This window comes from Sparus aurata, chromosome 6 (genome assembly GCF_900880675.1).
Source record: "Sparus aurata chromosome 6, fSpaAur1.1, whole genome shotgun sequence".
NCBI lineage: Eukaryota > Metazoa > Chordata > Actinopteri > Spariformes > Sparidae > Sparus > Sparus aurata.
The window spans coordinates 6,250,038-6,274,628 of record NC_044192.1 but is presented as its reverse complement, the minus strand read 5'-3'; the positions used below and the strand labels follow the sequence as shown (position 1 = coordinate 6,274,628).

Sequence of the window (24,591 nt, the reverse complement as noted above, 5' to 3'; positions counted from 1 at the left end):
GGTAGCTAGACCAAACTAGTCAACCCGTCGAGCGTGCGCTTACACCCTCACTGGCGGAGACGGAAACGTAATCCAGTATTTTCGTGTACATGTTCATAATGTACATGTCCATGTTACAGCCTGTCATGAGCCATGAGCCTTACAATAGCCTGTTAAGCCTGTTAAGTGCACACTCGATGGATATGCTAGTTTGGTCTAGCTACCGGAACACACGGATGTCAACAAACAGGTAAGTAGCTCCTTGCACAAACACACTGTTTTAACTACTTTTTTATTCAGTTTGAGTCATACACGCTACAGTGCTGTGTTGTAAGGTGTCTGCTGATGTTGCATAACTTTTGGTGTGAGATGTGGAGCATGTTAAGACGCTTAAAACACAGTGCAAAGTTCTGACCCCATGCTGTTAGCGTTCAATGCTAAGTCTCCGTTCACGGAGCTCTGTAATGGCTGGACCAAATTTGTTCGCGTCTTCGGTACTGGCAAGTCAAGGGTAGCTTGAGCAATGAAGCTGCATGTTTAAATCGACCGAAGTTCTCCTTTAATATATAGTTTTTTTCTGAAAGGTTACGTTACTTCTGCACATGGATGCACTCAAACAAATGTGAGAGTTAAACGTCTTTTGTTTGAATAACCTCGCCTCACTTGTTTAGCCTGTGCTTTATCCTGATGACCTCCTCAATCTGCACCCACATGAAATCAGTTGAGACTGTCGTGAATCTCAACTGCGCCCTCGTGTCAGCGCGATGACAGGATTGACGGATATGTTCCCCCAGTTCGGCTGTCACGAAGGCTGTGATTTGATTTCCTTTTTTTGGTTGGGGGAGGGCCGAGACATGTGTCAGACAACCACTATCTGTGGTCGTTTCTACTCTGAGTGGTTTATCTTCATCGTCTTCACGTGTAGCGGTGCTGGTAGCTTGATACAAGCAGGGGATCACAGCAAACGACGCGCATTTATTTTGCGGAAAACATCTTGACGTTGCATCCGAGTGAATGTGCGTGTGAGTGAATAGATGCAGCACATATCAGCAGCTTAGCAAGCGCGCCTTACGTTCATTATCAAAATCCGGGCTGCACATTTAAATACTCGAGGGAAAAAAAAAAAAAAGGCGAATCGATGTGTCTGCACGGCTGCGTTGCCTGTTGTGACTGACTGAGCGATGTGACTCAGAACCTCTGCTGATGTTCAGATGTGGGACCGAGCTGTTTGGGATGAATCTAGGTCAGGCGGCGCAGGCAGGGCGAGCAACCTTCACGATGAACTGACCGAGAGAGAGAGAGAGAGAGAGAGTAATAAGTAGGGTTATTAGTGTGTCTGCCCCCTCACCCAGCCAGCACACAAGATTAGTGTGTGTGTGAGTGCAGTTTGACTGTGCGAGCACGTCACATGTACGCATGTGTGTGTGTGTTTGTGTGTTCGTGTGCTTTGCTTTAATGATTTCAGACAGTGGGAGAGGGGGAAAATACAGAAGCAGCCACCTTACTGAGCCGGAAGAGAGCGATGGAGAGGGGGAAAAAAAGAGGATGAGAGTGCTGGAGGATAAAAAAGGAGAAAGAGCGAGTGAGGATTTAAGAGAAGCAAAGAGAGAGAAAGTCTTGGTTACGGATAATTCTTATGTATTTTAACGTTCATGTGTGATTTCCACTCATCTCGTGGAACCCTGAAAAACATTTGTTTCTAATGGATTTGTTTAAAAACAATATCTCCTAAAACTGCCGCTCATCTAAAATTCCTTTTTTTTTGCTTTATTCCAGCCTGAGGAAATGTTTACGTCTAATGTATCTGCGAACTGCCTCGGCCAAAGTATTAAGTGTATTAAACTACATTTGTAGTTCTGTTGATATATCTGAAAGCATTCGCTGGAGGTTCGGGGAAACACTGGTCCTGGAGAGCGGAACGCACAAATCAAATCTATATTTGTTGGTGGTTTGTTGTGTTTGTCGGTAGTTCCGCAAATTAAACCTGTCATGTGCTGTGCTGAATTAGCCGGGCGGAGGGAAAGTGTCAGCAAAATGTAGAATGCAAATGTGGAGAGAGAAGCTGGTGAAGGAGGAGGAGGAGGAGGAGGAGGAGGAGTGGGATGTCTGGAACCAGTCAATCCTCTTTCTCTTGCTTTCTCTAATCTCTACACACTCTTTTCATACCGTCAACAAAAATACACTCCCTATCTCACTGTGATGCTCTCAAACACTCGGCCTATCATACACCTCGTATCCTCCCCTCTCTCTTTCTTTAAACACGTTCAACCTCCCACATAAAAAAAAAAAAAAAGAAAGGTTAAATATTTTATGCTGTGACGACACTGTGCTTATTTTCTGGTTGGGTTTTTGGCACAAAAAAAACATTTGGTTAAGGATCAGGAAAGGATTATGTTTCGGTTTATAATACCTGTTTTTGTGTCTACAAACACGACTGGAATGAAAGTATTTAGTGGCGTCACGCTTACAAATGTTGAAACCCGGTCTTGAACGGTGGTCACTGACACTTTCATCCCCTCCAGCTCCTGATATGAGTCAGGTTGTGAACATATTACGTAAACTTGGCTGCCAGGTGCTACCAAAAAGGCGAATGTGATGTATTAAGAAGTACTGGAAGTATATTTCCACACATTGGACTATCATAGATTGAACCAGGCAGTGACGAAAATAAGTTTCTTCCTGTGTTCTCTAAGAGGGTCACTTGTGGCTCCCGAGCTGCAGCCCCCGAACTCCAAAACATTAACCGAGAAAACTTCCCGGGAAAGGCTTTTGGATGAAGTTTTTGGATCTAGGTTTTGCAAAGATGCTACCGCGTATCCTCGAGGAGGCATAATTCCATCTTAACCGTCACTAAGTAATGGGATCCTCCCTAACACATCGTGTAAAACATCAAACATGCCGTAGAAATGTGGAGACAAACAAGGCGAGGGACGGAGGCGTGAAACAAGAGCTGCCATATTAAACCCAACGCGGCTGAGCTGCCACGTAAACGCTCTCCGTCTCTGCTTTTTTTTAAAAATGAACACTTTTCTCTCTCCGTCCGTCTCTTTCATCCTTTTTGTCCCTTTTATCTCCCCCTGTTTTCTTCTCTTTTTTTGCCTCCCTCACACACTCGTTAAGCACTCTTTCTCTCTCCCAAGCTCATCCTCCCCTCCCTCTCTCCCTCCCTCCCTCTCTCTCTCTCCCTCTCTCGGGGGTTGAGCGGTCGTAACGTAAGCGCCAGTCATCTCTGATCATCGCCACTGTGTTCCCTGAGAGCTCGGCAGTCCACATCTCTCCCTCTGTCTCTTTCTCTCTCCGTCTCTCTCCGTCTCTCTCTCTCCTCTCGGTGGATGTTACTCTAATAAGGAGGAACTTGATGTCTGCTGTCATGTTTTGCGGTCTGAGGAGAGACGTCGGGGCGAACAATGTTGGTGAGTGCGAAGCCCATGAGGGGGGAGATCTTCAATGATCGGACTGCAGTCTTTGGTGTTTAATTATTAATGCGTCTGCGTTCAGCTCTCAGTGTTTACGTGGGGGGACTCTGAACTACACTTTTTATGCAGAAATCACCTGTCATTCAAACGTTGCGTGGAGTTTCATGTCACTTCTTCCAGCTCGGATCTTCTGCTGGTGAAGTTCGGGCTTCTGTAGGTGGCGCTCTGTGGTTTGTTCAGCTATTTGTTCCTCGTGTTTTATTCCTTTTCTTTCTTTCTTGCATTTTGTTCTCCGACTTGAGAAATGTATGTGAGTGGGTTTCATTCCGTCTTGAGGGGGGAGATATTTCTCACGTCTGCTGTCCGCTTGTTAACGGATGAAGAAGTTAAAATGTGATGCTGACTGAACTTGCTTGATGTTGTATTATTGGACATTAAACCAGCATGGTTAGAAAACACATGCAGGCCCAGTCCAACCAATCACAGCTCCTTGTGGTTTTAAGGCACACCGCGGTGACATACTCCTTCTGCGCGAGTAGGCTAAAGCTCGAGATGTCAAAGATTCAGTGTAGCTGCAGAGAGCAACAGAACACCTGAAGGCTTTGCAGACTATTGCTGCTGATTGAAAGTGGCACTGAGAACATTTCAGTTGGACAAAATGAACATTTTTGAGTTTGAATGCAGTCGTGCAGAAGCTGAATATCTCACAAGGCGTGTACTGTGGATGTAATGCCCACTAAAGGAAGGTTGGTTGTTGGTTTAATGTTGTGCAATCCTTTGAGATCTTCTCAGTGGCACGAAAAGCCGAAAAAAACGTTCAACTTCCTGGTTAGAAACAACATGCTGACCGGCTAACTTCTGCTAAGTTAAACAGGGATAAAAAGAATCAATCGTGTTGCTCTGATAGATTTTCAAATCCTGATCGAACCAAACGGATCCAATTATGAGAGTGAAGAGAGGGATTTTGTGATGCTCAAAAAAATATATATCCACCGTTTTACAGCCGTTCCTTTCATAATGAGCGTTTGGTGGGGAAAAGTACATTTGGGCCCGTGTGCATCAGGTGATGTTGTAGTTAAAGAGTTTGGCAGCTCTGTTAAATTTGCCTCAAAGCCTGGTGCTCATCCTGGGGGCTTGGTTGGTCTATGAAGAGAGGGGTATTGTGGGTAAAAAAGTGATGGGTGGTTGCAAACTCTTAGCCAGATCCAGTGGCGTGCACAGACTTTTTGAACGGCAGAGGCGAAAAGAAGGGCACTTTAGCGTGCGTTTTGGCTTCCAAGAGGGCACTTTAGCGCACATTTTGGCTCCCAAGAGGGCAGTTTATCATGTTTTTAACCAGCCAAGGGGGTAGTTTAGTGTGTTTTGCCAACCAAGAGGGCACTTTAACGCGTTTTGGCTCCCAAGAGGGCACTTTAGCGCGTGTTTTGGCTCCCAAGAGGACAGGTTATCATGTTTTAACCACCCAAGGGGGCAGTTTAGTGTGTTTTGCCAACCAAGAGGGCACTTTAGTGCGCGTTTTGGCTCCCAAGAGGGCACTTTAGCGCGTGTTTTGGCACCCAAGAGGACAGGTTATCATGTTTTAACAAGCCAAGGGGGCAGTTTAGTGTGTTTTGCCAACCAAGAGGGCACTTTAGCGCATGTTTTGGCTCCCTTTGTGCACATCATTGGCCAGATCTTAGCCACAGATCTGAGCCTCAAACAAACTTACATGTAGCCAAGAAAGTTCAGCCTAAAGGTGTTTTAAACCTGAACAAGATGCTTTTGTCTGTTTCTCCCTCAAGTCAAATCATCTCCACGTCTGTGCGGTTGAAGAGTTCGACTGCAAAAAGGAAAAATGTATGATACTCGTTGAGTTTTCTCTTCTGCTTTTCTGCTTGGATTGCCGTCGATGGTTCTTTAATTTGGTCCCAGTTGAACTTCCATATGCAAAAATGCCTCCGGTGGTATAGACCAGCTGCTGCTGTTCCGACCACCAACATGTTTTTTTCAGCTGCTCGTGCGTTGGAAAAAGCAGTTTCACGTTTAGCTTGGTGGTTTAATTAAAGTTTCTTCAGGATGAATCATTAGCATAACGGGCGCTGCTATGTATCTCCCAGGTGTAAAGATCTGGATTAGCTTCTTACGGGGTAGCTAACTTTCTAGACATTTTAAAGTGCTTTCCTTCAGCTCTGCAAGCATCATTTCATTCCAGCATTCAAGACACATTCACAGTCAGGACTCGCAAATACGACACGAGCACAGTACAGGCTGGTTTTTACTCTCTTCCTTTATAATATACTCTACTGTAATAGAGTTAGAGAGATGCATCAGGGGTATTAATAAGGTGAGCAGCATCCTATTTCATGCACCGATGAGCATAGTGGGAGCTATATTCTCTGCAATGGCCTCGGAGACTAACTAAGCTGATAGCGGTGCTGGGAAAGTGCTAAAAAGTCAGAAAGCTGCTTTTAAATCTTTGGGTTTAATGCAGACCGACACTATGGAGGTCTCACATTTCACTGCACGCTTTGTTAAACTGCCTCCGCTCTTTTGGCTCCATCCTCAAGAGGGATTAATTGGAAAAAGTCAAGTGGTTATAAGAAAGTGTTGGAGAAACAGCAGGTTAGAGACGTTTCAGAGCGATTGGGGTGCGATTGTCTTAAATCCCTTCCTTGCTGTTTGCTGGTGTTCTTCAGCAAATAACTAAATGTGCACACAGGTTCTCATTACTTGTCCTGTCGTCTGGATAGTTTTTTTTTTTTCTCCGATCGATTTCATCTTGATGAAATGAGCGTGTGAAATGCTAACGCAGGAGGAGAGAGATGGGGAATAAATGAATGATGAGGGGTTTGGCTTTCTGCCGACTGCTCGCGCTGATCCGCTTCATTTTCTGAGCATTACCGAGCTGACCGCTCAGAGAATGTAATAGCGACTGCTGTGAGGCGGCGAGTGTGCCGGATGCTATCATCAGCCGTGCATGACGCGTGCAGTTTTCTCTGCTGTCGCCTGCAAACTGCGTTTTTTTTTTTGCTCAGCATGTTGGAGCCATAATCCTGCAGGAGGGAGTCTGCGAGCGTGACGGCAAACGGCGAAGAACAAGAACTTGCTGCACATTTTCACGCCTGCCGTACGTGCACACGCCGATAACATGTTACAGTTGCAGGTTGCACTTGAATACTTCAAGACAAAACGTGTGTCTTCGTGTGATTCGCCCCTCAGCTCCCCCCCTCTGTCATTTACATTTCAAGGCGCTCAGATAACCTCAAGCAGCGCTACGGTACGTCTGATGGAGAGCAGATCATGCGACCTGCGACAGTCTGTCTCACCGCTTACCTCTCGTTTTTTTTTTTATCTCTCATCTCGTCGCCTCCCTCAGCCGGCCCTCTGCTGAACCTTGTCAGCGGAGTTAACTGAGCGTCATGTCGGATCCGCGGCAGAGAAACTGAAATGTAACTTCAAAGGCGTATTTGATGTTTTTTTTTTCTTTCCTGCCCTGCACCTGACAAGCTGTTTTCTCCTCGCGCCGGCTTCTCTTCAGCTGTGAGCCGTTTTCCTTTCCTTGCTTTTGTTTGTTCGTGTTTTTAGGGAGGTTTGCCTCCTCTTATGGAGGGTTTAGTGACACTTTATGTGTCAAACAGTTGGGAATCAAAACACATGTGCAAGACTGTGTGTTTTTGTTGGATTGCAGCTACCAGGTGTGTCTTTAAGCTTTCAAAGAAGTAGAGTAGAGTCGATGAGTATTTAGTCCATTAGAACTTCATGTATTGGACCAGAGATCAGACTTAAAATCTGTTTTTTTCCTTTAACTCTTCCATATTTCGGTTGTTTTTACCACATTGAGTGCAGATGCAGTCTGTGACGTAATCTTCTGTAACCTTCCCACCACTCTGCAGTAGGGCTGGGTATCACCAGGTACCTCGCGATACGATACTATCACGATATTTTGCCCACGATAACGATAATATCACGATACAGCGATTCTGCGATAATCGATATATTGTAAGGAATTTCATCCACGATACATCACGATATCTGTGTCACTGAAGAAATTCAGAATTTATTGACTGCACTGAATCCATTTCACAGGAATTACAAAACATTGTCAATCAATTTCACATGAATGACAGCCAAGTAAACAAAGAGTATATTGCACAGTGTCTCTTCTTAACACACTGAGTACAACTATCATTAAATATCTATATGTGTGGGTTTCAGAGCTACTTAAACCATTTTTTAAATTTTATTTGGTTGTATACCTATGTTTGAATAAAGATAAAGCTGTCCTCCGAAGAGGGGTGGTGGTGGTGGGCCAAAAAAAAAACATTTATTTATTTATTTATTTATTTTTTTACATTTTTAAATATCGATATTTGGCACCAGTGTATCGATAACGTACCTCAAGACGAAATATCGCGATATATCGTAGTATCGATATTTTGGCACACCCCTACTCTGCAGTGTACACACCAGCTCGTAGGTTCACAACACATCTCACTCCCAGCTCGTCAGATACAGCAGCCTGCTCTGTGGCCTCGAGCTTCAAATGATGCAGCTCTACCTGCCACTCCAGCGTCCATTCTGCACGATGGGGTCAAGCTAGCAATAATTTGTAACATGCAACGTGTGGTTATTCAAACAGTCGCGATTTGGTTCAGTTTAGGAAAAGATCAGCGCACTCAGTCACGTAGCTTCTACGTAAAGTCAGTTATGAGGGTAAATAAGTCACATATATATCACGCAAATGTGTCACTTCAACATAACTGACTCTTGACTTCCTTGTGGACACAAACCAAAGTCTCTTTGGGAATGTCCTGATGCGAATGACCTGTTCAACCAGACCCGACCACTTCCTGAGTGTCTCGCTCTTTATATTCTACTTTAAGCCCACATGGCAGCAGGAAAATGTTAAGCTGGAGGTCGATGACATCGGTATATACGACAGTCCCTCCAGAAAAACGCGATTATGCGATCTCATAATTCAATGCATAATCAGCCAAAGTCTGCATATTTATGCGGGGGGCCGCATCTTTTCAAAATACGCCGCACTTTCGCCACATAAATTGCTGATTTGCGCGCAAATTATGCGGGGCTTGCATGATTTCATAATCCCCGCATTTTGGTTGCAAAAAAGTCACATATATCTCAGCAGAAAGTTGAAAAATGACGCGTTTGCTTCACACAAGAGCAGCCATTTTCCCCTGTTGCCTTGGGAACGTTATGAAGTGACGTAATTGCGCGACGTGAACATCATCGAAAAGCTGCAAACCCCGCGATCAAGCCATGATGAAGCCCTTTTTATATTTTATTTATTCATTTTTACAGAAGTTGTAGCATATTCCTCTTGTACAACTACAGAACTTGTTTGACTCATCAATGTTTTGTAAGTTTGAGCCATGTGTTTATTAAGGTCTGAAAACAAGCTGAGGACTTAAATATTCCTTTCTGTGATGTAGTGTGCTGCTTATCGTAGGAAGTAATAAGAAATGACTCTTTACATTAAGGTAGTAGCCTAGTGAGAACAGGGTGTTGGGGGAATTACTTTTTCTTTCTCTTTTATATCAAACCGCAGTTTTTGCAAGTTCCCGCAATTTCATCGCATAAAATTGCATAAGTATCCTGCATATTCCATCACATTTTTTAAGAAAACGTGCCGCATTATCAAGGATTTTTGCCCGCAACAATCACAAAAAAACTCTTTTTTCGGAAGGACTGATAAGATTCCTCATAGCCATGCTTAAGGGAATATGTAATAGACTTTTAGAAGGTAGAATCAGTCTTTAACACATGCTAGTTTCTTTCTGGATATGCTGGATTGACCTGCGACTTATATTCCTGCGTCACGTCAACGCGTCGCTCTACGTACGTTTGTGTCCGTCCTCCAGCGAGCGAGCGAGCGAGCGATGTGTGTGACGTCAGCCTCAGGAAGTTTTTACACAGATAAAGTTCAGAGCTCTGAGAGGGAAAAAAAAGAAAAAGAGTGGATTCATAGAGGGAGAGAAAAAAAAAAAAGATGAGATCATTAGAGCTAAAGCGGCGGTGACACCCCTCTTCAACTCCCCCCTCTCACCCCGATGCCCACCTATCCATACAGGCTGCAATTAACCACAACAGAGAAGCCATTAACCGCCCTAATTACTGCGAGTTCCTTCCATAGCCGCTCTATATGTGTGGGTGAGAGATAGCTCTGTGTGTGTGTGTGTGTGTGTGTGCGTGTGGATGGCTGAGAGGATGTTTAAAAAATGTGCGAGGGGTGACAGAGTTTGTGCGTGTTTGTGTGTTTTCTGTACGGAAACTCTGCAAATCCTGTATTTAATTTTTCGTGTGTTTTTTTGTCGGCCTGTGGTTTATTTGCTCAGCGGATGTGAAGGGGGGGGTATTCAGAGTGTGTGTGTGTGTGTGTGTGTTAACCACAGTCGCACTGTGCCAGCGTTGTCGAGGACAATAGCTAATTACACATCTTCATCGCCTTCAGCATCATAATAACCGCAATCAGACAGCCTGGAGTTTAGTAACTCGGAGCCTCTGCGTTTTGTGCGCGTTCGTTTCATACGCGTGTGTCCGCATACGTCACACACACACACACACACACACACACACAAACACACACACTCTCTCTCTCTCTGAACCACAAACACACCTCTATTACATCGTCTATAAAGTATAATGACGGAGAGAGCTTTTAGATATGAGACCTGCCCTAAAATATATGCTCTCTCTTTCCATCACACACACACACACACACAGACAGACAGACAAATACACAAACACAAATACATTTGCAGCACCTGGCGACATCCACAGTCTTTCTGTTTGCTGCTGTGCACTGTGTTTGTCCAACATGTGTTCATAAACGAAAAGACAAAGTAGGTATTTTGTTTTATGATTCCAGGGAGCCTTTTCTTAAAGAGTTGGTTGAAAAAATTAAGGGAAAAAAACATGTGAAACGGGAGTCAGCAGTAAACAAGCTGTTTGAAAGGTGGATAAAATCTAGTTGACAACCTATAATACCACTTCTGAGTTACAACAATGTCAATCAATCCCATTAAAAGACCAAAACCAACACAGATGCTGTGTCTCAGTTCAGGGTCTGCATCCTTCCAAGGACCCGGCCTCTGCGGTCTTCGAAGGCGAGTCCTTCAGAGAGACCTCGTTAACCTCGTCAGCCGTTGTTAAATGTGACGGTCTAGCCTTTGGAGCATTTCCTGGTTGCGTCACCAGATGTTTTACCCTTACGTCACGATTTCTGCCGCCCAGGCCGCGTGAAAGTGACGATCTACGCCACGCGATGTCGCCATTTTCTCTCTTTCTTTCTTCTTCTTCGCACAAAGAATCTTGGGATATGTGAGGCCATAAAGAAGGAGCATTTGGAGGAGCCTTTGGATTGGGACAGCCTTCGCGCGGCGTTGTGACATAATTGGCCTTCAGATGCTCCTCCGAAGGATGCAGACGCTGGATTTACACACAGCATGTTAAACCTTCCCCATGGAGTCTCTGACTTCGAACTCCAAACGCATTTGTTCCTACTCAAAACTTAAAAACCTTTTAAATGGCCCACAAATATTCCCTTATTGGTTTTATAGTTACGTAGACAGCAGAGCACTCTAGTTTGTCTCAAAAAGGAGTAAACAGTGTTATTTGGTGCCTGTGAGATTGAGTCAAAATGAACCACGTTGTTGATGCTCGCGATGAAGGAACAGGAGTCATTCAACACAGCAACAGTGTGACTCACTGATGTGCTCTTTGTTCGTGTTGAGACAACAATGGGCGGGAGAGAACGAGGATGGATGTATTATACTTGATGATAGGATCAGTTCTTTGTTGGCTTGGTCTTTTTGTTGTTAACAGTAATGAAAATCACCAGACTCGTGCTTTATTTCCTGCTGGAAAGCCGACTAAAACTCTATTTTTGTGAGTACAGGCGACTAGAAGTACTTGGTTCGGGTTATAGACAAAGAAGAATCTAATTGCTGGAATTAATGTTCGCAACGCTGCAACTTCCCGTTTAGCCTGAACTTTCTGTCTTTTGTCACGACGTTGTGATACAGGTCCGGTTCGATTTACACGCAAAACTACAAAAGCATAATGGCTGCTGGGGACGTCCGCAGGTCTCGCCCGGTTTTGACGGCACTGAAACCGATGGAAACGCCTCGAGGTATCCTTAAAGAAATCTCCAGAGGTGTGACTGTTTGGCGTCCTTGATGCCACCACCATCCCCTCCACCTGTGGGTGCAAGATGGCTGATAAGCACATAACGTGAGGGTGATACGCACCGTTTGGTACAGTTGTCCAATTGTTGGACGTTTGCAGAAACATTAACCGCTTACATTGATTCCTGCCGACTGGGCTAAGAGTGAACGGTGCGATGACGTCAACAGTCAACCCAGTTTCTGTACAACCACACTCGGATCACGGTCAGATTGTTTGGCGTCTTTGGTGGCTTGTAAGGATGCCAACACCGTCGCCCTCCACTTGTGGGTACAAGATGGCTGATAAGCACATAACGTGAGGGTGATATGCAACGTTTGGTACACATGTCCAAAAGTTTCTGTGCGACCACACTTGGATCACGGTCAGGAAAACATGAGTATATTCTTTATGGCGTCCAATGGATGCACAAGAAATAATGTAAACTTCATAAACACTGTGAGTTGACAATTTGGGGAACGTCATTGTGGTGGGTTTGTATTTTCATCCAGTTAAACTGAGTTACTGTCGCTGAAAGGAGCGGCAGGAAAGTTTTCTGAAAGTGTTGATCGATTATATAAAGTACAAACTGAGAAGATAATGCTCGTATTTTAGAATCAGAGGATTCTTTTCACAGCGATTGTTCCGCCGGTCCGGCTGCATTGCCGCCGCTGAATGAACAGGTGCTTCTGTTCCTTTATCTGAACTCTTCAGCAGGACGCTCGCTCGCTCGGCTCGTATTGTGACGCCTACCTGGCGCCTGGCTGAATAGACGGTTGATTATAATAGAGCGTCGGCTTAAATGCTCTTATTCAAGAAAATGAAATAGGCTGAGTGCGTTCACTTCATTCAATTCAAACTCCTTTCAGTGGCATCTTGTGTTTCCTTCTCATGTGCCCAGATAAGCCTCGCTGAGTATCGCTGCTCTTTCATTTCTGCAGCAGCTTCACTCCTAATACAGACGTCGGTACCTGGCAGCTGCCCAGAACAAATGCAGCACACTCCTGTGGTCCCGGCTCATTCCAGACGGTTATTCATATTAACTCAGACAACAAAATATCATAATGGAGCGGCATTATTATGCTAATATTCACTATTATGTGGCGTGTTAGTACCTTCTGGACATTTCATTTGTTGTCGCAGCCTCGCAAACACACGACCGTTTGGAGGTTCTCATTAAGTGTTCACAATAAGAAACATTTTGATGTCGTCTGGGTCATATTAAATCTCGTCCCAGTCATGATTTGCTCACAGATGAATCACACTTTCATACGCCCTGTAGACAGAAGAGGATGGGTGCTGCCGTCGTTGTGATAATGCATCAGTGTTTTGTTGCTGCAGATGAAACCCGGCGGACAAAGTGAAAAGGTGCGCCGAGTTTATAAGTGCAGTTTTTTAAAATCCTTTCGTGTCCTCGCTTCAAAATGTTTCGATATCTTTTGTTCCAAAAGCAGCAATGTTTTTCTCTCTTTCTCTGTATTTTCTTCCAAGACGGATAAAAATGCGCTTTTGGGTTCCTGAACTCAGAAGTGGAAATCACAAATAATCACGAGGCTTCTGCAATTTGAATCTTTGAATAGTATCCTTCCGTGTGCTAAACTGAAAAACCCATTCATGGTCAAAGTCATTCTTAGTTGTTGTTTTTATATATATATATATATTTAAACAGCCATTTTATTGATTCAACAATGAGAAGACAAACAAGGCGAGTTTCAGATGAAGTAAAAGCTTTTCAATCATAAGAGATTTAACACCCTCACAAATGAAAAAAGACATTTAATTCCCAATTGTTACTGCAGTTTTATTGCTGATTGATAGTTACAGCATTATTAACATTATATACTGTTCATACAGAAACTGAAAGACTGAACGGATTTAAAAGAAACAAATATTTTGCACTGACTTAAAGCGAAACTCTCGCCAAAATGCAACCGAGGCTTTTATGTGAATGCACCTGAGTCAAAGCTTTGTGTAAAAGCATAATTACGACGAAAGAGGCACTTTTAATATTTACCGTATTTTCGTTTTCGGGTGAAACTCATTTTCAGTGGGAGTGCTACGGGCACTTTTACGATAGCATCAAAATCTCTATTTTTAAAACACTAAGAAGTCTCGACACAACATGAAACTTTGCTCGTAGTATCACCAGGGTCTCTACACATGAACACGAGCATTGAGAACATTGTTTGTGTACACAGAGTTTTCTAAAAAGGTTTTTGAACAACTCACATTAGCGGTAGCTTGTTCCTCTCCCAGTCGTCATGGCAGCCAAGAAGTGTCAATCTCAGAATGTGGAGGACAGTTAAGGTGGAACTACTGTCTTCCGGCAACAACTATTCACGCAAGACTTTTCCAGCTTTCGATTTTAGTATTGTTTCTTATATGAGGCTCCTTTTTCAACTTCAAGGTCAATATTGTTTTTCGCTAACGACAAAACAACGAATTTTCCTGCATTTATATGGAACTAAGCTTTAGGAACGTTCCACCTTAACTGTCCTCCAGGTTACGTTTCATGTTGTGTCGAGCCTTCTTAGGGTTTTAAAAAATGCGATTTTGATGCTATCGTAAAAGTGCCCGTAGCACTCCCATTGAAAATGAGTTTGACCCGAAAATGAAAATACAGTGAATCTTAAAAGTGCCTCTTTCGTCATAATTATGCTTTTACACGAAGGTTTGACATTTACAAAAAAGCCTAGGTTGCATTTTGCCGAGAGTTTTGCTTTAACATCTTGACGTGAAACTCAATCGAAAGCTCCTGAGGTTCATCGCTGTAGAAATATTTTCAATAGTATGCTGAAAGGAATCCAGGAAGTGCTTCATCGTAGAGGGCTGGACTTGTTTGCGTTCACCTCTCATCCATCTTCAGTTCTGACTAACTGGAGGAGGAGTCGCAGGCTTTTAAACTCTGCGTAGGAGTGTCCTTACTGAGTCGTTAAGGACACGTGCGAGCTCTGAGTTTGGGAGTCGTTAGAGCCACTTGTGGGTTGTTGACTCAACCGGGCTTCATGTGGGATTCTAGGACGAGGTGATCTTATGTGTGAATGGTTGTTTAGCTGTCTGGGGAGGGAACTCGGTACTCAGCTGTAGGTGGATGATGAGTAATGTCGTAGGACACCTCCAGTTTGATGTCTTCAAGAAACTGAAACGGGTCCAGTTGCCTACGATGGAGCACTTTCATCAACATAGAACAAGCCTTTTCTCTCACATTTACATCAGCCAGCCAGTTCCAAAAGAGTGAGACTTACTTTATTTGTCCTTCTTTGCTCAGAGAAATGATTAGAACACGCTTTTTTGTAAGATGTGATTATTTGAGATTGTTTTCAGATGCAGGATACTTAAGTCTGACCCTGAGCAGAACCTGTGGGTCCACTAGAATAAATGTTAGCTAAGTTCACAGCTAAATTTAGTTTGGCTTAAAGCGAAACTCTCGCCAAAATACAACCTCGGCTTTTTTTTGTGAAGGTATATGAGTCAAACCTTCATGTAAAAGCATAATTACGACGAAAGAGCCACTTTTAAGATTTACTGTATTTTCGTTTTCGGGTCAAACTCATTTTCATTGGAGTGCTTGGGGCAAATTAGCGATAGCATCAAAATCTCTATATTTAAAACACTAAGAAGTCTCGACACAACATGAAACTTTGCTCGTAGTATCACCAGGGTCTCTACACATGAACACGAGCATTGAGAACATTGTTTGTGTACACAGAGTTTACTAAAAAGAAGGTTTTTGAACAACTCATGTTAGCATATTTGACCCAAAAACGAAAATACGGTAAATCTTAAAAGTGCCTCTTTCATCGTAATTTTGCTTTTACACAAAGGTTTGACTCGGGTACATTCACAAAAAAAGCCTAGGTTGCATTTTGGCGAGAGTTTGGCTTTGACATACCTGTTTTGGTTGCAACAGAAACATCTGGAGATGATCCGCCTTTCTGTGAAAAAACACCAGGTTTTGTTACGACTGAAGATATCCACAGAGAATATGGTCACCCGTTGTTAAACACCACATCCGACTCCTCCACCTCCTGTTTAACAATAATATATCATATCTGGTTCAAATGTCAACCTTGGACGTATCTGGGCCGACGCTTATCGACGTTGGTAGCTGATAGCAGATTCTAAAGGTCACAATCAGTCAAGTATTAATGTGCCCTTCTTTGTACAGATGTTATGTGAATGTTTTGTGTCTATAGAAGCGTGACGGTGGCTCCACATTGGTTACAAAAACCAACAGGCCTTTAGATGCCAATAAAAGTCCCTGTTTTGTATTTCAAACAAACCCACATGGTCCGAACCCGACCTGTACTTGATGGGCCCTGACAACATTACAGGGTTTTTGTTGTTGTTGTTGTTATAGTATGATTCAGGGTCGATCTGAGGTGCAGGAGCTCAGCCGTGAACTCCATTTTGGAGTGGCCTCGTTTTGAAGAGTCTAGTAGCTACAGTGACTACACTGCGGTCAGCACACACAGCTTGTCCAATTTCATGTTCCTAAACACACACACACGCTAATCTGGAGTGGCACTGCCTTAGCATCACTACGTTTGAGCTGTGTGTGCGTGCGAGAGTGTGTGGGTGTGTGTGCGTGTGTGACATCCGAAATAATGAGGTAAAACTTTGATCATAATGCAGGTCCGCCCACACATCCTCATCCCTGTCACATACGGAGAAATCACGTCATCGCTCTGTATTAATGTGTGTGTTCATGTGTGTACGCCCGTGGTTAAGTTTTGTGTGGCTTCTGATAAAATGCACCACAAGCTGTGTGTGTGTGTGTTTGTGTGTGTGTGTGTGTGTGGGTGTGTCTTTGCCTATGTAAACAAAAAATCCGCAGTCCTGATAGATAATGTAAGTTCACGACCGAAGGCTGCATCGAACACAGCATTGCCCTCTGGCTAAGTGTGTGTGTGTGTGTGTGTGTGTGTGTGTGTGTGTCAGTGTGTGTGTTTGTGAAAGAGACTGACGGATAAAGAGGAGCAGAGATAGTGTGTTTGAATGTATTTGTGTAATTATGTGATGTTGCCCTGAGTGTCTGTCAGAGCGTTCCTCTGTGTGTCTTCTGTGTTTAGTGTACGTGTGAACGTGTGTGTGTGTGTGTGTGTGTGTGTGTGTGTGTGTGTGTACAGGCTGCAGACTGCCTGGAGCGCCGTCTCTCTCTCTCTCTGTCTGGCTGTCTGGTCTGTTGCCTGTCTCGTAGGTTTTCTGGTGACCTTGAGGCAAAATGTATGATAAGTTGACGCGTATGCACGTCAGTGTTTCCGTCGTGTGTGTGTGTTAATAACAGGGTTCGTACAGGTGCTTGAAATCCTTGAAAGTGCTTGAATTTCAATGTTGTGTTTTCAAGGTCTGAAAAGTGCTTGGATTTTGGTTTAAGTGCTTGAAAGTGCTTGACATTATAACTCTGTCTTTCACAAAATTGGGATCAGACCGGATAATTAATTTCTGAAGTTTTTGCTATTATAAAACATAATTTTAGATGTTTACAGCATAATATAATGTACATGATTGTGATAAAAAGTGAAGAATAAAATCATGAGTATATATATTCCTGTAGATAAGTACTTTACCCCAGCAATAAGGTGCTGGAAAATCTTGAAAATGACCCTTAAAAGTGCTTGAAAAGTGCTTGAATTTGACCTTGAAAAATGTGTACGAACCCTGTAATAAAGTCGGCTGTAGCTTGAGAAGACGTGTTTCTTGAAGAGGAAACGTGGACCCATATAAAATATATTACTGAAAAAGGAATGCTTCATCTTTTTGGGAAATATAGGCTGTTCGTCGGGAGTTGAGGCTGAGGATTTAGGCCCAGATAGCATGAAGCCTAAAAAGACACTTAACACTTAAAAGGAATTCATCTTTAGGCAGTTCAAAAAAGTGTTTAGTTGAAAAAGACTGCTGATGGTCAGTATTTAGCTTTAATGCTCGGGTAGGTAATGTATTGTAGGAATATTTTTTGTTGTCTGTCTGTTGAAATGCTTTATACATTCCAACAACGTTCAATAGAAATCAAATTGTCTGACATTAAGGGAAAAAGTCTAGGATCTGTGGCTGTCGCAGGCAGTTCACTGAGGTCATCCAATCAATTCATCTGGCGCACACACTCGCTAACTTAGCAGCTAACTTTTCCCAATACGAACATGCTACTTCGACAGCAGTGACTATTTTTGGGGGTCGGATACAAAATCTTGCAGACTGGTGTCTCTTGCGTTAACAACCCCACCTTTAGGGTTAAAGCTGAAGGATTTTTTAAATTCTGCATGTCTTAAATTCGCAAATGACGGAATAACTTTGGAGTTCTGAATATAAGTTTGGAGCCAGGCTAGCTGAATGACCTTTATTCAAGCAAACAAAGCATATTTGCGTGAATATCCAGTAGGAAACATATTGCAAAAAACTGTTCACATATATATTTAATAGATGCTGGGTCATCTGTTGCGAGCACATCGAGGTTTAAGTGTTTTCTGAAGTCGGCTCTTGATGTCGATAATCTGCCAAACCGCTCTGTGATGTAATATTAGTCTGTACGTTTCAGCAGCACACAGTTGGTGATGGTGGTGTTGGCTGTTACTCTCAAGTCTGACACGTTTGTCCTCTTTTTTACATCGTATTCCGGTTTATTTGGCGCCATGCTTTTGCAGAGGGTGTGTTTCTTTGAGCTCAGCGTCGCCTCACTGTGTTGCAGGGTGTGAAAAATAACCAAAGATTTTGCTCGGCACAGAAACCTCTGGTACGTCTCTGTTAGCTTACTAAATACAAAATACTCCCGGGTGGTTTCACGCCAATTCACACCTCGATTAGTGTGAACATGGTCGCTCTCACATAACAGCGACTGTGTGGGACTCAGATCAGACGCTTAGGTGGATCTTGAGGAAATTGCATGAAAAGTGACTTTTATATAAATATCTAGGATATATTATAGGTTATATTTCAGTGTGAACCACTCAGAGAAGTTCCCCACCAGAGCAGATTTAACCTACAGAAACATTTTGTTGTGCAGTTTTTGGTGAAGATGACCCTAAAAACCGCTCGGGGTTTATGAGGAGGCGGCGATGGGAGTTTGTGGAATCCGACAGTCGCGTCTCTTTCGGTCTCAGGTGTTGGCAGCTCAGCCTCGTCCTCAGCAGCCTCCACAGAGGACGCGTGTTGTTACTGTACACGGAATGTTTCGTGTGTGAGGGTTTCGGCGAAAGCTTGAGGGAATCCTCCGAGATGCTACACAGCGCTGTCTGTTAGCATTCGCGTCACGCATGCATGCACATACATAGACAGAGGCACAACTACACACACACACACACAGAAGCCTCGCAGGTGTTTTTTTGATGTTTTAAATCTGACCGGTGTGTTTTTTTTTTTCACCTACAACCCTGTAAAACAAGCGGAGACGCTGCAGCTGTAGTTTGTGCTTGTGTGAGGAGATAAAGAAAGCCAATTCTGACAGTGAGCGAGCTGAAATACTTTTCACAGAGAGAATTATTACAGATAAAAGATGGAAGTAGTGATCTTAAATATGTGCTTGGTATAAAAGAAGAGACGAGCCAGAAATGACATCGATTCGATGCAAATATTAACTGCAGTTCTTGCGACATTTGTCTAACTGCATCTGCTTTCCGTCTCTGTTTCTTCTCTCTATCATTTCATCATTTATTTTCAGGGGAAAGGTCTTTTAACTTTTGGGATGGTACAGAAATCATTGTGTCTTTTCGTTCGTGCAGCAGTGAGTGAGCCTTGAGCTCTTCAAGTGCGCCATTTGGAATCGCACAGTATGTTATTGGCTTTTTTAATGGCTGCGTTTTCGGGTATATTATCTGAAATAGCCTCTGATAGTCATGTAGGCAGAGTAAAACTGACAGATGTTCTGGATTCAAAGAAATGTGACCATCACTTTGAAAGCAAAGGGAACACAGACGGTGCCAGTGTGGATTCAGATGGTGCTGGAGTCCACACCAAGATATAACCGAGAATTATTTGCTTCACGGCGGAAGATACAACTTAGATTTAACATTTCCTCCAGTGTGTGTTGTTTTTGTCCTGATATGCGAGCTGGTTGGTTCCTCTGTTAATCAGCCTACCGCTTCTCTTTGCCTCAGTTGTTGGCTGTCGCTGCGTGCACAAACATATGAACACAGCAGGTAGCAAGATACGCTGCAGCAAAGCCAAGGAAGAAGAAGAAGAAGAATGAACGAGAGTAGTCGTCCATGTTAACCATTCTGGATTTATAACACTTGCAAGAATCAGTCTCCTAAATGTTTCATGAGGAAGAAGGTGCACTCGACACATTTGTTAGAACTCAAGGATACACATAATGCATTTTAATGAGCAGCGCTGGATGTAAATATAACTTTTTAGTTTGCTTGCAAGAGCTCAACAGGATATCTTTAATGCAAGACATGAAGATGTGGACAGTGTTTAAGATATAACATCTGTTTATGACTTTAAATAAAGAGGAGAAAAGCATAATGACACATTGAATGTTCAAAATAAAACATCAGTGGTGCTGAGCAGCAGGCATTTAAAAGACATCACAACTCACTCAGTCAGCAACTGCTGTTGGATTCTCGCTAATGAACCTGAAACTTGAATATTTTTATATTTCTTTAATAAACGTGTTAGATCTTTACGATGACATCCATCCTTTTTCGTCTGTCGTCCCACCTCGCACATGTTGGAGTCATTGCGGTCTCCGCTCGAGGAGATGCTCTCGCTGTAAGCGTCGTGCCGCTGCCTCTGCCGCAGGTGGAAAACCTGGCCCGATGCCTCGTCTATAACTCAACCTGTTCAGTAAGCTGACAGCGCCGGCAGTCATTAGCCTAATCGCATTCAAATTATTCACCGGTAGACGCTGATTTATCAGGCAGGAGTTGGAGAGGAGGCAGCAGAAAAGAGCCCTGAAAAAGAAAATGTGTCGCTGATGTGTGAATCCATTCAAACGGACTATTAGTGCTCACGGATCGTAAGAAACGAAACGCCTGTTGTGACAAACATGTTTGCGGTGTGCTGATACCTCAGACACACACACACACGTCTGGCACAGGACGTGTGTGTGTGTGTGTGTGTGTGTGTGTGTGTGTGTGTGTGTTCGGAGGACCGAGCTGAGGATTTATATTGCTGGGAGGGAAGAATTGTGACTAAAACAGTTTGTCTTACATCCAGTCACAGAGACGAAGAGGGGCCACGCTGCCTAAAGCTTCCTTTATGTCGCACTGTGTGTGTGTGTGTGTGTGTGTGTGTGTGTTACTGTTTATATAACAGTGTGCGCAGGGTTTGTATCTACGTATTCGTGTGTGTTTTGTGCGCCTGTGCTCACGCAGGTATACATTTGGCCTAAATCCTTTTTGGGTATGCATCACTCACAGCTGCCAGAGGCTGTGCGTGTTTGTTTTTATGCATGTGTTTCTGTTTGTGTGTGTGTTTATGTGTGTGTGTGTGTGTGTGTTGATGAGCAGCCCTCTGGGGTCCATTATGCCTGTGACAGCCCCACAGCGGGGAGGGGAAAAGCAGCCATCCAGATAACTTATGAAAGCGATTTAAAGCTAAATTGAATCCACAAGTTATGAATTATTAAACTTATTACACCTCTGTGAAGATCGCTAAACTCCGGAGCACAACAACAATGGCCTCCTTTCCGCTGTCACTGCTGGGAAGAGAACTGATTTCTAAGCATTACCAGTGGGAAAAGTGCTGCATATTTCAAAAGGTGTTAGATGGCAGGGAAATGTGTCACGTACGGAAATTATCAGAGGGGGAAACGCTTTAAAAATTGGGGTTGTTGGAAGGTGGGAAAGAACTTTGCAGCGTGACGTTTGTTTGGTTATTTTATGACATTTCATCGTCTTCAAGTTAGGAAGAACTTCAGAAGCCTGACGAAGTATACGGAAAATATTACATCTTTATGACCTGACTTTATCAGGAGGTGGACGGGGATGTTGAAGCCAGTGACCACAGTTCAAGACGGTGCTTCAACATTTGCAAATGCGAAAGCAGTGGATGTTTTTGACGACGGACCGTAGCGTTTTAACATTTATAAGCACGACATCGTTGGAAAGTTTTAACGAGACCTCGAGACGATTTGCAAGTGTGTTTGTGGCGATGTCACCAGGTGTTTTTAATGAGATCTTGGTACATCTCTCGTTGTGTTTTCGGCAAACAAAACAGTGATTTTAATTTTAAAAAATAGATACTTTCCTTGCTCTCACTCAGTGTTTTTTTCAGAACACAAGCACATTTAAAACCAAACTTACAGAAACATAAAGTTATTCGTTTCAGGAACATTATTCTTGCGATTGAATCGTAAATTTAATTCTGATGTAGAGAGCAAATCAAGTAGGTACATGTCAACATGAACATCGAGGGGTTTGCTCACTTTTGATCACTTCAAGCCAGGTGTCTTACTGAATAAGCTATCTTGACCTAGCAATGTTTTTGAATGATCTTCTGAAAATCGTCCATGGTAAAGGGAGGCGTTTTGAGGCTAGTTAGCTTTAGCTGCTAACTGGCTTGTGCTACTTCTCTTTTTCAGAAAGAAAAAGCTGCAAGGTGACATTATTGACCACTGAGCCACTGTTTAGTTTCTTAATTATAGAAAACTTAAGCTTATTGACCGACTCAATAAAACAAATTAAACTATTGAGGTTCTTTTGATAAAGTGAAACTGAGACTTGAAGGAACAAAAGTGACTGTAATTTGAAGGAGTATTAAAACGACAATGTGTGAGATTTTGCAGGAAACTCTGCATTTTGAAAAATCCTTTTCCAACTGCTCCACTCCGCTGATGGTAGTAAGCTGCTTTAAAAGAAAAACGCTGCTTTAGGTGCTGAAAACCTATTTATTCTGCAAGTTTAGCAGAGACATTTATGTCTAAGTCGCGGCGTAATTGTTCCCGATTATAACGCAACTTAATGACACTTCTGGGGTAGTTTGGAGAATTGGCTTATAAATCGTTAAAGTTCTCCCGCCCCTCTGATGGAGCAGAGGTTGTTAAGTAGGACACTTCCTCTTCCCTCAGAGCCACAACAACAGCCTCAGCGCCACTGCTGCTGTCAAACTTTGTTAAAGAGAGCGACTGGTAGCAAAATACTTAATATCCAACATATATCATGGATGAGACTGTAAAATATGTACAATACAATCAAAAAGAGCTCACAACTGCTTTAATAACTAAAACTATGAACTTCCTCAGACAATAAAGTGATTCTTCGCCCGAAAATCTGTTCAAACAAAGTCTTACATCAAGACAATGTCACCAGAATAAATGTTCGCAACACACTTTGCTTATGGTCTAGATTTGTTTGAGCAACAAAAACTACTTGGTTTGAGTTTCAGAAAGATCAGAAAGTTTTGACTTTAAAATTCCTGGTTTTGTCGCCACAAACACACACAGCAGCTATCATCATGATACCCCCTTAAAAACACCCAGTGGTCTAACACTAGCCGTTTTTATACTGGGCAGCAAGCCGCAAATTTGCCCGTTGCTTTTGCGGCTAGGTCTACAGATTTAGACAGAAGGCGGTATATTGGGGGTCTGTTTTGGTCCGCCAATTTGACACCTTGGAGGGTACACTTATTTCCACCCCCATTGCTGTAAATCCGAGCTGTCGATGTGCCGGCGATTGCGTGAGATGGACAGTGTCAAATACACTTCGTCAAAACTCACTGTTGTGAGACCCACAGCCGGGGAGTTTTAAAAAACCAGGAAACAGCTGATCACAGCAGTCAGTCCAGTCCGCGGACGTCAAGATGAGCAACTGGACAGCCGCTGAGATCCAGGAGATGCTGGCGTCTCCTCGGTCTCTGTAGCTGTCTTCGTTGTCCGCTTGTTGTTGTAGCGGCGAGCTACTAACGGTCGCTACTTTCAAATTAAAAGCCCCCCGCTTAGAACCCGGTTATAAACTCCAATGGGGTGCAATGTAAAGCTCTTATTTTGAAGACAACTTCCACCTGCTTCACTGTTCGCGGCCAACTTCGTGCTTCACGTCACATCACATGTTTACGCCTACCCCAGTGGCGGCTTTTTGGAAAAGAAGGAATATTAAACCTCCATTTTAGAGAGACAAGGCGGCACATTGCAGCCTTTACCTTGCAGCAAATGTGCCACCTTTTCTATCTAAAAGGAGCTACTTACAAATGTTGGAATGCAGCCACCATCCCCTCCACATCCTCCGATAGTCGGGTCATAAGCAATGCGGTACGTAGCCCACGACACGTACAAATGTGTCAGTTTCCAGAAATGTTTCCTGGGCTGGATGTAGCTGTGGAAGAAAAGGAAAAAGTCATTTGCAGCTGCAGAAACTGATCTTGTGTGCAGTCATGTAGACGGAGAAAGTAATTGTATTTTATTGCAGCACCTGTTCCCTAATTTGAAAGACTACAATTGTACTGAACTGAAGATACGGTCCTGCTATTGGATAACATTTCCTTGCTATCCAAGTTAGTAAATGTGCACAAAATGTTGTTTAAGCTACTAAATTGATGCATTGCTAATAAAAATGACTTCCTGTGGACCTTTTTCTTTCTCTGCGCCTCTCCAGATTGCCCCTTGATTGATTGATGGATGAACTGATTTGCCGGTTGACGGATGATTGATTGGATGTTAATTTAATCTTCAGTTTGAAAGTGATGACTCGTCGCAGGGACTCCAGCCTGCGCAGTTCGGAGATCTGAATTTATCGCCGATCAAATATTAAAATCCTCACACGTCTCTGGCAGAACGACTCTGGCAGAGACCGTAAAACAGGACATCTGTTCCCCCCTGTGACATATAACAAAGATGGCCTCTGTTTTACTGTCCAAGCAGGGAGGAGACTAACTTCATCAACTCTTTATTGAATGGCCTTCCTGTGTTTCCACCAATGCATCCAACTATAGCACTCTAGTTACAGCGGCTGACTGTGCAGGAACACGGAAAGTCTTCCTCCCGTGTAATCGTCTTACAAGCTTGTAAAAAGTACAGAAAGTGGAAGCCATTGCGCTTGCGATCGCACTAAGTAGATTATATTTGAGCAAAAGTATTTGCAGAGCATCTTTTTGTACAATT

The 24,591-nt window shown here is 43.3% G+C and overlaps 1 protein-coding gene across 12 annotated transcripts in view; it reads left to right on the top strand.

The window, feature by feature from the left end:
- LOC115582983 (glutamate receptor-interacting protein 2-like) overlaps positions 1-24,591 on the top strand; it is a 295,747-nt gene that overhangs the window by 221,908 nt on the left and 49,248 nt on the right. For 2 of the 12 annotated variants that reach the window (XM_030419294.1, XM_030419290.1), the window contains exon 1: positions 3,276-3,392. The exons of the other annotated variants lie outside the window; for them this stretch is intronic. In XM_030419294.1, coding sequence (XP_030275154.1) covers positions 3,338-3,392 — 55 coding nt within the window. In that variant the 5' untranslated portion in view covers positions 3,276-3,337. Of the gene's footprint in view, positions 1-3,275; positions 3,393-24,591 lie in introns of those variants that run through there. 12 annotated transcript variants of the gene reach the window in all.